Source organism: Molothrus aeneus, chromosome 5 (assembly GCF_037042795.1).
Source record: "Molothrus aeneus isolate 106 chromosome 5, BPBGC_Maene_1.0, whole genome shotgun sequence".
Taxonomy (NCBI): Eukaryota; Metazoa; Chordata; class Aves; order Passeriformes; family Icteridae; genus Molothrus; species Molothrus aeneus.
In genome coordinates this window covers 21834571-21848395 of record NC_089650.1, presented here as the reverse complement: position 1 = coordinate 21848395, position 13825 = coordinate 21834571, and the positions used below count along the sequence as shown (strand labels likewise).

General features: G+C 41.2%; 1 protein-coding gene across 4 annotated transcripts in view; it reads left to right on the top strand.

Annotated features, from left to right (window-relative positions):
• Positions 1-3350: 3350 nt before the first annotated feature.
• IFT56 (intraflagellar transport 56) overlaps positions 3351-13825 on the top strand; it is a 64354-nt gene continuing 53879 nt past the window's right edge. For all 4 annotated transcript variants that reach the window (XM_066550275.1, XM_066550274.1, XM_066550273.1 and 1 more), the window contains exons 1-4: positions 3351-3415; positions 3784-3921; positions 4237-4332; positions 10193-10307. In XM_066550275.1, the coding sequence (XP_066406372.1) occupies positions 3413-3415; positions 3784-3921; positions 4237-4332; positions 10193-10307 (352 nt within the window). In that variant the 5' untranslated portion in view covers positions 3351-3412. The remainder of the gene's footprint in view (positions 3416-3783; positions 3922-4236; positions 4333-10192; positions 10308-13825) is intronic.

Below are 13825 nucleotides of genomic sequence, written 5' to 3'. Positions count from 1 at the left end.
CAGGGTAGATCAAGACTCAGAAGTTGCTGGTGCCATGAAAAAAAAAAGAAGCAAGTATTGTTCAAGTTCCTTGCTTAAAAGGAATCATTTCCCATTTTCTCATCTCAAGGGATTGCCTTTGTAGCTGTAGCAGGAGAGCATTTCATTGCTCTCACTTTTGTGTATCATTTATCTTGAGATGTCAGATGTTGTCAGGTGCATTTTCAAAGGCACAAGACACAGAACATGGTGAAGCATCATTACTGAAAGAACATGATCTTACCCAGATATTGTGGAAATTGAAGTACATGATTGTTGCTGATGCAAAGGTCATGTCCTAACCTCTTGCTTTACTTTATATTATGATAAGGTTTTTTCCACTTCTTGCTTTTGCTTTCTTTCCCTTTTTAAAATTTCCTTCATTTCCTTTTCTTAGATCTCACTTTCCAGTCTCTGGTTTTTTATTTAAACACTCATTGCAGCCTCTGATGATTACCTTGGTGTTTAGTCATGAATGCATGATTTCCCTTTTGCTGCCATTAGTGTGAGTAAATTCCCATTCTCCCAGCAATTCTGTGTGGAAATAAACATGATCATTAATAATTTTAGAGCTCGTAGGCTGAGGATAATGGCACTGGCTAAAAGAATAGTGGAGGTAAGAACTGCAGCAGTTTTCCAGTATTATTCTAGAGTAGACAAACTTCTTGACTTGTCTTTAATTTATGAATTGTCATCTTAGTGTTTCAAATGAGGAAAAACTATAACATTTCCACCTACTTTGTATTGCATCTTAGTAAAAATTTCTACACCAGACATGCTAAAAATATTTTGGTCAATTTGATGCTGCTATCACTTTTTATCACAGCTGACATTGTCATTCTTGTGTCCACAGCTAACCCACTGACACTGTGTATGTGTTAGCTCTTGGGCATTCCCCAGCTTTGGATCCACCACATACAAATTCAGGAGCCACTTGGAAATGGGAGAAACCAGTGGAGCAGCTAAGAGCTTTCTTTCATTTGAGTTAATATTTTAGCTGTATTTATGTTGATCCTTAGAACAACGGGGTCTTCTGAAAGAATCTGTTAAAAACCAGAAGAAAGCAGTGTAGTAAAATTGAATTTTCAGTTACTTTTTCTTCCAAAAAAATAAAAGAATCTTACCTAATTGTACTATCTGCTTGACCACATGAAATCAAACCTCTGAAAGGGCAAATAATTTCAGAATTATTTATGGATATTAATTTTCTCCTGACAGAAATAATACCTTACGTAATAGAGAAGAGCTATAAAAGCAGACTAAATTACTAGCAAACATTCTTTATCACTTTGACTAAGTAATTAAAAATTAACTTATTGCAGAGAAATCCTTTGTGGGAGAGTGGAGTATCTGCCTTCCTTCTTTGTGGCCTGTGGTGTGAAAGCACATTCATCATCAAGGGACACTGTCACAGTGCTGTTCTGCTCCAGTGGTTTCTGGTTGCAGAGCAATCTCTCAGAGCTCCAAGCTGGGTGTATCATTCCTGGGTCAAGCCATCTTGAAGTGAGTGGGACACAGTAAATATGGAACCCACACTCTGAAGAAGCAGCACACAGTTCTTTACTGCTGGTCTGTATTACAGATGATTGCAATCTGACAGGATATATTTATTCATACCAAAAACAAAAGCTGGGGTTTTTTTCCCGATAAAGGTAGAAATGCAGATACTTCATTAGTTCTGTCCATGGATATGGTTTTTTTTAGTTAGTTGAGTTGTCAGCAGTAGTGTAATGTTTTAGTCCTCTGCACTGACATTTCTAATCATAGAAGGTTGGAAAAGATCTCTATGGTCATTGAGTCCAGGCATCAACCTAACACTGCAGGTCTGTCAGTTCCCATGTCCCTAAGGGCCACATCTACTTGTCTTTTGAACACTCCAGGGATGGTGATTCGACCACTTCCCTGGAGAACCTGTTCCAATGCTTAACCATCCTTTCAGTGAAGAATTTTTTCCTAATGCTCAGTCTAAACCTCCAACAATATAACTTGAAGCTGTTTCCACTTTTCACTTGGGAGAAGAGACCAACCCTCACCTTGCTAAAACCCCCTTTCAGGTAACTGTAGAACGCAGTAAGATCTCACCTGAGTCTCCTTTACTCCAGGTTAAACAACTCCAGCTTCTTCAGCCACTCATCCTTACATTATTAATCTTATGAAAATATATTCTTTGATGTTTATCTTTGTATACTTTCAAGACTAATCAAAAAGATATTTAATCTGTGAAAAATCTCTTTTTAGCTAGGGAGCAGCTAACAAGCAAGCTCTAAGTGATGTCCAGGTTTTAGAGAGACAAATTAGTTGTTGGTAGAACTGCCTTGTCAAGGTTTAGGGCTTGACATATTTCAATGATCTCAGACCTATATGGAGGTTAACAAAGCTTGGGAATAAGGATGTACCACTGATAGTGGACAGAAGGAATGTAGAATTTATAGGCCACAAGGACATCTGGCAGAACCCCCAAGACAAGGAAGAAACTAATAAAGACAGCTCAGCGACTGTGCTGAACCAGCCCCAGCTGGCTACAAGGTAATTGGCAGTAAATTGTGACCACTGACTGATGGCCACTGACCCAAAAGATTATGTGGGCTAATCAGCATTAAAAGTGAGAGACTCATTAATCAATAGAAGAAAGACTACTGATTATTAAGGGAACTATGTAATTTGCGGACAATGGACCTTAATGCCTTTGTTTGCTAAAATGGATAAACAATGAAAAGTTTTGGTAGTTGTCATGCTGGCTTTGTGCGCTTGCCACCCAGCACCCCCTTCTGTGCAGAACTGTAAATACATCAAAGACCTTGTGTGTGGACTGGCCTCTTGAACACCGGGTGAAAAAAACCCTTTTTTGGGACAATTAGACTTTTGTTCCAAATCTCTCAGCAGCTTTGCCGCCCTCCTTTGGACAAGCTCCAGCCCCTCAACGTCGTTCTCGTCGTGAGGGGCTCAAAATTGGACACAGGGTTCGAGGTGTGGCCTCACGAGTGTACAGGGGCTGGCTACATTTTGTCTGACACGATGCCATTGGCCTTCTTGGCCACCTGGACACGCTGGCTCGCTGTCAGCCAGCACCCCCGGGTCCTTTTCCACCTGGCTGCTTTCCAGCCACTGTCCCAAATCCGTGGCATTGCTGCGACCCAAGTGCAGGACCCGGATGTTCAGGCCAGGGCCCAAAGGCGAGGAGAGGAAGTAAGTGCCACGGGCTTTGGGGGAGGAACCAGCGCGCTCCTCACTGAGGCGGCCTCCGCGGAGATCGCCGCCCGCCGAAGGGGAGGCGGAACCCTGGGGACGGCGCCGGTCGTCAGCCGGCGCCCTTTCGCCGAGGCCTTCCGCCGTCCCGCCGTTACCCCGGCAACGGCGCCGCCGGCGCAACGCGAAGCCCGGGCCCGGCCGCAAGATGGTGAGGGATGGCGGGGCGGTGAGGGATGGTAGATGGTGAGGGATCGCAGGATGGTGAGGGGCGGGAAGGGATCGCGGGATGGTGAGGGGCGGTGGGGCGGTGAGGGATCGCAGGATGGTGAGGGGCAGTGGGGCGATGAGGGATCGCAGGATGATGAGGGGCGGCGGGCGGTGAGGGATCGCAGGATGGTGAGGGGCGGCGGGGCGGTGAGGGATGGTAGGATGGTGAAGGATCGCAGGATGGTGAGGGGCGGCGGGGCGGTAAGGGATGGTAGGATGGCGAGGCGCGGCGGGACAGGGGACGCGGCGGAGAAGGCACCGCCGAGGGAGAGCCCGCTCTGAGCCGGCTCCTCTTTGCTCTCTGCTCAGATGCTCTCTCGGGCCAAGCCGGCCGTGGGGGGTACCCCGCCGCCGGGAGACAGACGGAGGAAGAAAGGGAAGGAGGTGCCACAGTTGGAAGAACTCTTGTCCCAGAGGGACTTCACCGGCGCGATCGCCTTGCTGGAGGTGACGGGAGAGCGGTATCGTCGCTGTGCCCTCAGGGCTGCGGGGCGAGAGCATCCCTTCCCCTGCCTTGTGACCCTCTCGCCCCCTTGGGCCCTGCAGCGGCATCTGTTGCTCCCCGCTTCACAGAGCCGGGTTTGGCCTGTGAGGGCTGCCTGCTGCTGCCCTTGGAAATGTGAAAGCAGCTCCATCCCAGCAGCATCCACAGCTGTCAAACTGTCCGTGATATATGATAGCCTAGTATTGCTTTGGTTATCTGTGGGGCTTTAGAAACTCTGGCAGCTGACAAAATTCTTATATTCTTTATTCCCTGCAAAGTTTAAACAGCACGTAGCGGAGGAGGAGGAGGAGGATGGCAACCTTTGGATTGGATACTGTGCGTTTCATTTGGGTGACTACAAGAGAGCTCTGGAGGTAAGGTGGGGAAATCCTGCTTCCCGAGGTTGGAAACTGGGATGTTGTGATAAAATAAGGACAGCAGGAGGAAGATGGTCTGTAATAGGGAAAAGCCCTGCTAGCCAGTTAAGGTACAAATGTACAGTAATGAGGCAGATGCTCTGGGAAGCAGTTTGGATTGGGGGAAAATATGGTATTTTGCCTATGAAAATAGAACTTGTTAAATATTATGTACTGACTTATTTCATACTAGGGTCAGTAGCCTAATTTGTTCTGTTGAATGTCATTGTTCATGTCCTAAATCCATCATTCCCTTTTTGCAGCTAGGTTTCCACAGTTTCATTTCTGAGGTTTAATAATATTTCTATCTTCATTGTGTAGCTTATCTGTGATAGGTATGAAAAAATTCTTTCTTTAGAGGTTGATGCCCCTGACTATTTAATGTACTTTATTGGTCTTCTTTGCATTTTCTTGTATTAGGTAATTCAATTAAATGAGGTGGTCTTTTTTTCTAAAAGCTTTACGTCACTAAAATATATGGTAATTGTTCAAATATGTACATTTTAATGTTTACCTCTTACAGTTCTGTTGTGTCCCTTCACTGTGAAGTGTAACCGAAGTATAGCTGGTTTTGCAGTCTGTGAACTTGCTTTCCCCAGAATCAATATTAAAAACAGATGTTAAAGTATTAACAAAAGATAATAAAAAGAAAAGAAATAGATTATAGAACAATGATGATATTTTCTCTCTTAGATAAATGGTCACATGCACAAGATGCATACATGAGCTGAAAACTCTAAAGCTTCTAAGTAAGAAAGGCACAAGGCACTCTGCCCTTTAAAAATTGATGAGAAAAACATCTGTTAGAGTTATTAGAAACGCTCAGTGAATCAAATGGATGGTAAACACAGTATAGAAGTAGTGCAGGACATCACAGTAAATTAATATTCATGTTTAGACTTGTGGAATTTAGATACTATGAATACAACAATCAGTAGCTGTAGTTAATTTACATCCATGTATTAGGTGTTAATAGGCAGTGCAAGTTTAAAAAAAGAAAAATGTTCATATACAGACGGAAAATAACTTGGAATTTCTTTGAAATAAGAAACAGTTTGAAAATAAATTTGAAATAAATTCTGTTTTTTAAATACCCAGTAGATGCCTTTATAGCCACAGTAGATTTTACATGTTCCCTTCAACGAAAAGGCAGCTGCTTTTTTTTTAAATTTTCCTAATTAGTTTTTGCATGTGGTGTTTGATTCACCACTAGGTGATGCTCTTGATTCGGTCTTTTAAACACTGCAACATAGCCTTCTTTTTCCTGGTTATCTGCCCAAGAAGGGACAATAAAAGGTCTGTATGAGCGATTTGTAGTTTGATTGACTGTGTATGTTTTAAGTGAGAGATCACAGGGCTTGTCTTCCCGGATTTAATGCTGGTTTTTTGCACAGTGATAAGTCCTGATAGCTTTGCAATTTTGTGGTGACATGTGGGAAATGAGCCTGTGCATCTCAACATAGTTTCTCTGGGGACAGAACACTCTAGTTTTAATTTCTAAGACTGTAGGTCTCATTCCACCACGGAGGCTGAACTGCCTTTTAGTTATCAAATTCCATGTTGAAGTGTAAAATGCTGCTATCTCATCTGCTATGTTCCAGAGGTGTTGTTGCTGTATTCTCAAGGACAAATTCCTTGATAATCTACATCCTTGAGATCTTGGAGCACTCTTTGGGGAGTGCCAAAAGCACTGTAGATAAAATACTATGGGTCAAAGATTCTGCTGAATTATCCAGAATGACATTGCATATAACCTAAATGATTTACACTGCTATGTGTTCCTGCAAGTGACAATACTGTGTGTCACTGTATAGCAGTTCATGGTCCATGTACCTGATGAGGGTCTTCAGAAATCACACTGTTCCATGCTTTTATTAATGATGATACTTTCTTAGTGAGCCAGGCATGTTGGTTGCATAGCAACTTTTGGAGAAGCTTGGGAATTGTGATGAGGTGGCCATCATGCACCACCAGGAGAAACAGGGAATAAGTGAAAAACACACAGATGTCCATTCCAGCTCCAGGAATATCTTCAGAGAGAATGACAGCAAAATCTCTGTCACATTCATGTGAGAGAATTCACATTCTCTTATCACAGGCACACCAACAACTGTTAAGTGTCCTCTATGTAGGGCACTAACCTCAGCCTCACTGGGGTCATACTTTCCCCTTCTTAACAGCAGATGCCTTTCTCAAAGGTTATGCCACTGCCACTGGTCTGGTAGGGATCATCCCTACTGCTGTACCCCAGTTTACAAATGCTATTGCAATAGGCTTGACTCTTCAGCAGTGATGGTGCAGTTCTTCCTGAGGGACTGACTATCTTCCTTCATGGACAAACTTATTTTTTACTGAGTAGCTTGTGTCTTCCTGGCATCATATGGCAACCAGAGAATTCGTAGTATATGGTGACATCTAATTAGTTTTCTGGAATCTTCCATATCTAGTGTCCATAATGGGAAAAAAATCATCTGTCTTTCTGCAGCAGCTGCCATTTGTTCATGGCTCAAATCTTAAATCTTCTGAAAAATTTCCCAGTGTCACCCAGGTACCAGAACTAGAGCATCAGGCCAATTATTCTGTTTCTGAGCTGCCTGGTCTTATAAATTGAATCAGCCGAGGCCTTAAGAAAGTGATGGTTTACTAAATTTTTAAATATCTGTACCTACATCTATATCTATACGTATATTTAAAAAAATTTATGAGACAAATTGGCATGGGCAGGTGCTTTTCTTGGTTGGATTCAAGAACAAGTTTCACACTTGCAGTCTGTACCCTCTGCTTCTAGGCACACATGGTGCAGCTGCTGGACATGCTAATGCCATTTTGGTTCATCGGCTGCACACATGAGAGCAAAGAATGATCCCTGGGCCAGAGCCTTCAATGCATTGTTTCTGTCAAAATCCTACAACCAGCCAGCAACAGTCTCTCCAATCTGCCACCTGGCAGAGAAGTAGGAGCAGTTCCACCACTTCACTGATCAGGACCTCCTGCCAGCTTGGCTCGGGATAATTTTAGTTGAATCCTAAGTCATGGAAGGACCAGGGCTGTACTAGGGTAATTGTTCATCCATGGACAGTGTCTGGTCATGCTTGAGTAATTCTGTGAGAAGTGTGAGAATACAGGTACACTCCAGTTCCTGATAGCTGAAGACAAAGTAAAAACTGGATTTTTTTAGCTCTGGGAATTCTCTAGGCGTCTCTATGATGTCTGTAGCCAGGTTACAATAAGTATCTCTTTGACCACATGTCGAGCAGCCATATATGTTGGCTTGTTTATTGGCTCTTCAGCATCTGTGTTTATGGGCTTGAAGAATCCAGACATGTAATAAGGGCATTAAGCTGGCCCTCCACATGGTCAGTACATGTCCATAGTTGTGGACAATTGATCTGGCAGCCTGCTTTTGAGGAAAACTGCGTGTGTCTAGTGATAGAGGTATGAGGAGGAGGACAGTAAAATAGCAAGGAGTTGTTAATGCTGCTGGATGGCAAAAGCATGCCACAGGTTGACTCTTAGGACAGGTTTGAGAGTATTTAGTTTGTTTGGGTTTGTTGGTTTATTTAGAAAGTAGGGGAGAAAGTTCTTGTGAAGTAGTCTTTGAGAGACTGATGTTGAATGGCTTTCAGTGAGAAAAGGGGCAACAGCACATAGTCCAGACACATGGCCCAGAACTACAGGGTAAGGAGCACTAATAGTCCTAATTTTTATTTTATATTTCCGTAGATTCACATTGGTACTGGTAGAACACTCTTTATATATTGCTTACTTTGAAGGGCCAGGCCATAACATGACTTGTGTTTGTGCACTTTGTCTTTTCTAATTAATCTGCCTGAAGCCCTAGTCAAGAGAGACCTTTGGGTGCATTTAATCTGAATGAATTTTGAAAGATTCCAGATGGTCCCAATAAACAGCAGTGGCCTATATCTCAGAGCTCCTTGACAGGCCTACATCAAGATTAAACTGGCCTCAGTAGGAAAAGTTGGCCTCTATGTAAATGTTTTATTTTAAAAAATAGTAATCATTATTATGATGATGTTTATGATATTTATATTTATTTATTGTAAATATTGTTGGACAGCTAGTCCCTGAAATACTAGCAAGACTGAGCTGGCTTTTAAGGTGCTCCTTATGAGTTTCTTCTCTGTTTCAGAGTGCAGTTTACTTTTATTTGGCAACAAAAAAAATTAATTCTTTATGCTTGCAAGCTCAAAACTTTATTGTTATCAGCATGTTTGTGTTCCTGGGATTTTCTGTCCTTTGGGCATGGCTTATTTTATCTCATTATGTATATATATCTCTGTCCTTTTCCCCAGAGGTAAGAAGTCTCCCACCCACAGAGGCTCAATCTGCTAAACTCTCCCTAGGCAGAGGGAGCTTCCATTTCATGTTTGGGGAACAAGTACAGAGTCAAGAGGCAGTTTTGCTGGGAGGGATGAGTGGCTTGCAGTGATCTGGAGTACATGGATGACATTCCTTCAGCAGGTCTGATGAGAACCTTGCATGACCCTGCCTGCTTTGCCTTATGCTTCATGCCTCCATGGCTGGATGAAGAGTAGGAGCACCAGCAGCAGGCACTTCCGTTGGGATGGTCCTTCCTAGGAATCTATCAGAACAGTGACACAGGAAAAAAATGGCATTTAGAGAACTCCATGCCTCTGTTTTTAGTACCTGTTGTTACTCTGAGAAAAGATGCTTATCTTCAGGAGTATAATTGTTTAGTGGCTGCAAAGTTTTTTTGTTTAAAAGAAGTAGATTGAAAGATTGATCTGTTAAGTTTTGCTGTTTCACAAATAACAAGAAATTAAGAAGTTTGTGTGGCAGAATTAAAGGATGTGTAATCAATGTGGATGTGTAAGAAATATCAGAATATGCTATCAAGAGCCTTTCTATAGCTGTTGGCTGTAAATCTTAAAATGGGAAATGGTAAAGTTAGCAACAGGTTATTAATATTTACTACAAATTACTAATCTTCATCTATAAGGAGATCTTGAATTTGCCCAATACCAATTTTTAGGCTTGCATTTTAATGCAGTGGTCTCCAAGCAATTTTGCTGTACCCCTATTAGTAAAAAAAAATTGAGTACACATCCCCAATGTATATACACACATCTATACATTTATAAATTATATACATGTACCACTGTACTAATATGTAATTATAAAACATAGACAAAAATAGGAACTAAAAAAAGGATGTGATAAAATTAAATACAATTTAAAATACTTATTTTAGTTATTAGTAGTACAAAAAATTTTTCTTCCTGCACTTGATGTTATTATATTACATAACCTCAGACTTAACACACACTTCTACAGGTTTAATATACACTAAGACACTACCTACAGGTTTACAAAAACACATTTAACACTTGCACCAGTAAGTATTCACAAAGAGATTTCCCTGGTGATTATGGCTCCCAGGCTTTGACTGGAGGAGAACTTAAGAAAGCAACAGAAGTTGATTATATTGATGCTTTTATAGCTTACTTATATTGGGCCTTATATATGTAAATAATATTTTTATTATAATATATTTAGAATATAAATATGTTTTATATCTCTGTAACTTCAATATCGACAGAAATCTTGCTTATATGTGATGATTTATGGCACTGCTTGTCCCTGTGGTCCGTTATATTGTTGTAAACAAAAAGGTGGGGACATAGCTTAAAATAACAGTTTTGTTGTAAGGACTGCAGTGAACTTCAGAATAAATTGTTTAACAATACATTGTAAAATTGTGGAAGAAAGAATTATATTTAATACAAGTATGCGCTATTACACATTTTTTTAAAATCAGCCCTCTCTTCTGTTACAGGAATATGAGGCTTTAACCAAGCAAGCAACTTGCAAACCAGATGTTTGGGTGAACCTTGCCTGTACCTACTTCTTTCTGGGGATGTACACGCAAGCAGAACAAGCAGCCTTGAAAGGTGAGATGTGTTGCTCTGTTATTGGTTTGAACACTTAAAGTAATTTCCAGAAAAGGATGCAATCAAGGATACTTTAGAGCAAAGTTTTTTGGGTTTGGGGTTTTGTTTGGGGGTTACTTAATTTTAACTTTCATTTAATGGGAGAATTATGATGCAGTTTCCTTCCTAAAAATACCTTGGGCGTGTGGAGCAGCTGGAACTAAAGGAAGCATCTGGAAAATAATTTATCTTATTAATTTCTAAATGCAAAACCCAGCATATGCCAACCAGCAACAAAAGGTTACTTTTCTTTTGACTGATTCTGTGTCCCTGAGCCAGTGCAGATGAAACAAATTAAGCCTGTGAAATCATAAAAAAATAAGCATCTGAGAGAGCTAAGCATTCTCCCTGATGAAGACAAGAGGTCTGTTTATGTAGTTTGAGTGACTTAGTAGGTGGTCTCGTTGCCTTGTAAGTCTGATGTTTGGTATCTGGTTCTTCCAGGTACAGAGTTCAATAGTCACATTATTACAATTCTACTTAAATCTGAACGTGCATGGGTTCATTTAAAGAGGAGGAATGAAAATTAGATTCCAGGGCAATTTTTACTGCCTAAAAGTGTTTCTGTAGTTTAATTTTGTTGCCCATCACTTTTTATGTATCTTAGTGATTTAGATTGTTTTCTATAACCATAGTATCTCAGTGCTTTTTAAGTAAAATTAGTAGTAGTGATATCCCACTCAACTTCTGACCAGCCTTCTTAGGATAAAACTCTTATTGAAGGATGGGTTTTCTCTGTTCTTTCATTAGTCTTCTTGTCTTGGACTGCAAAATAGAGTAGGAAGAAAATAGTAGTGTACTTTCTTCTGCTGTGGAGGAATGTCTTCCAAAAGGATAGCTTTGGATCATTTAAAAAAAATAATTAGGTTCTCATATCCCTTTAAAATCCTCGAAAAGATCATGCTGAGCTTGAATCCCACAACTAGAAAAAAAAATTTTTTTTTATTTTCAATTGTAAAAAAACCTCATGCAGAGCTTTGTGTTTTGCATTGTTCCAGAGGTGTGTAAATTTCTAATATTCACAAGTAATTTAATCTTTAATGTACCACAAATTTGAGCATTGGAGATTGCAACCTAGAACTTGAAGTTAATCTAAAAGTAAATGGGCAATAGAGCTTTGAGGTGTCACTGTGACCTAAAGCATGGGGGAAGCAAGGAGCTGCATCCTGTACCAGTTGGAGCCATTGTCGTCCGCTTCACATCTTGTGAGTTACAGCAATCCGTTCTAGAGATGACATATACACAGCTGGCATGCACACTTATTAACTGTGAGCTGGAGGAGAGGGAAGGTTGGTGTCATGCCCCTTCAGATTAGTTAGTAAATAGAATGGTGAGTGGCAGAGCAAGGGGTGCAGTTAGTGGTACTTGGGTGCTGGAGGCAAGGGTGGGAATATTAAGAAAGCAAGAGCTGAGGGAGGGAACAGAAAATAATGGAGTGGTCACATTAGTTCAGTTCCTGATCAATTCTTGATTTTACATAATTGTTTAAGAAGGACAGCATGCCAGTTCTTATAATGAGGTGCCAGACCTTTGTTGTAGTACTGTAATCCTGGTGATTTCTGGCTACTTAAGCTTGGTGGGGAAGCAGTCACAGCTGAGGATTTGTAATACTTGTCCTTTCTCCACTTGTAAGCTTGTAAGTGTGGTATATTCCCCTTTCAATCTTTCTTATATTGAGTTTAAAGCTTTTTATTTTTAAGTCAGATCCTCTTTTAGGTTTTTTTAACAATTTGGGATTGCATCAGTGGTGGCTGTTTGCAATATAGTGTTGACAGCTGAGGCCATATTGTCTTGTGCTCTCTTCCACAGTTTTGCAAAGACCTTGAAGAAAAATAAAAATACTTCCTTTGAAGAGGAAAAGTCTTTAGAAGAACACCATTTATCTAATATTGCCTTGAATATCACTGAAAAAATGATAGGTAGTGTTAATATTAGACTCTTTACCATTGCTATTTTGGGATTATTTTGCCTGAATTCTTGTGTAGTGCATGCTGTTTATTGCTGCAGTTATGCCAAACCCATGAAAGTAGCATACTGCTAAAACAAATTCAGGAGAACTAATTTAGTTTCAGCTATAGTTCTAAATTTCTACAGTGACAGAATATCTGTGTGAAAGGGAGTATAAATATCAGCTAGCTTTCTGGAATAGATTTTCCACACAAACATGTAAATATCCTGAAATCAAATCACGTTCGTTCTTGCCATATACTATTGTTGCTTAAGGAAATTGTTGTTAACCATCATTCCATTAACGAGGAAAAATTAGCAGGATACGTAAAATTTAGGAAACAATCATTAAAAGCCATGAGGTAATTAATGTATTCATACAGATACATAGTCCACAATCTCTTGTGGAGCAAGGTTTTATCTTTATTTTATAATAGACATGAATTGATCTCTTAGCTTGTTGTTGTTCAATTCAAACTTCATGGAATAGAGGGGATGGGGAGGTCATTAAGGACAGCCAGCACAGCTTCACCAAGGGCAAGTTCTGCCTGACCAACTTAGTGGCTTTCTATGATGGAGTGACTCCATCAGTGAGCAAGGGAAGGGCTATTGATGTAATTTATCTGGACTTCTGTAAAGCTTTTGACACGGTTCTTCACAACATTCTTCTCTCACAATTGTATAGATAGGAATTTGATGGGTAGACTGTTAGGTGGATTAGGAATTGGTCAGACAGTCAGATCCAGAGGGTAGTAATCAACAGCTCAGAGTCCCAGTGGGCATTAGTGACCAGTGATGTCCCTCAGGGGTCTGCATTGGCACCAGAGTTATTTAATGTCTTCATTAATGACACAGATGAAGGGATCAAGTGCACCTTCAGCAGGTTTGCAAATAACACCAAGCTGAGTGGTGCTCTTCACGCACCTGAAGGATGGGATGCCAGCCATAGGGATCTGGACAGGCTTGAGAGGTCGATCTGTGAGAACTTCAAGAAGTTCAGCACGACCGAGTGCAAGGTGCTGCACCTGGGTTGGGGCAACCCCTGGTATCAACACCAGCTGGGGCATGAAGGGATCAAGGGCAGCCTTGCCAAGAAGGATTTGGGAGTGCAGGTGGACAAGCAGCTGGACACGACTCAGCAATGGCACTCACAGCACAGAAAGCCAATTGTATCCTGGGCTGCATCCAAAGGAGCATGGGCAGAGGATGAAGGAGGGGATTCTGCCCCTTTGCTCTGCCTGGGTGAGACCCCACCTGTAGTGCTGCATCCAGCTGTGGGGTCCCCAGCACAGGAACAACATGGACCTACTGGAGCAAGTCCAAAGTAGGCCACCAAAATGATGAGAAGGATGGAGCACCTTTCCTACAAGGAAAGGCAAAGAGAATTGGATTTTTCAGCTTGGAGAAGAAAAGAGTTCAGGGAGACCTCATTGAGGCTTTCCAGTACCTAGACAGAACTTAAAAGAGAGCTGAATAAGGACCATTATTAACACAAGCATCTAGTGATAGGACAAGGAGGAATGGCTTTTATG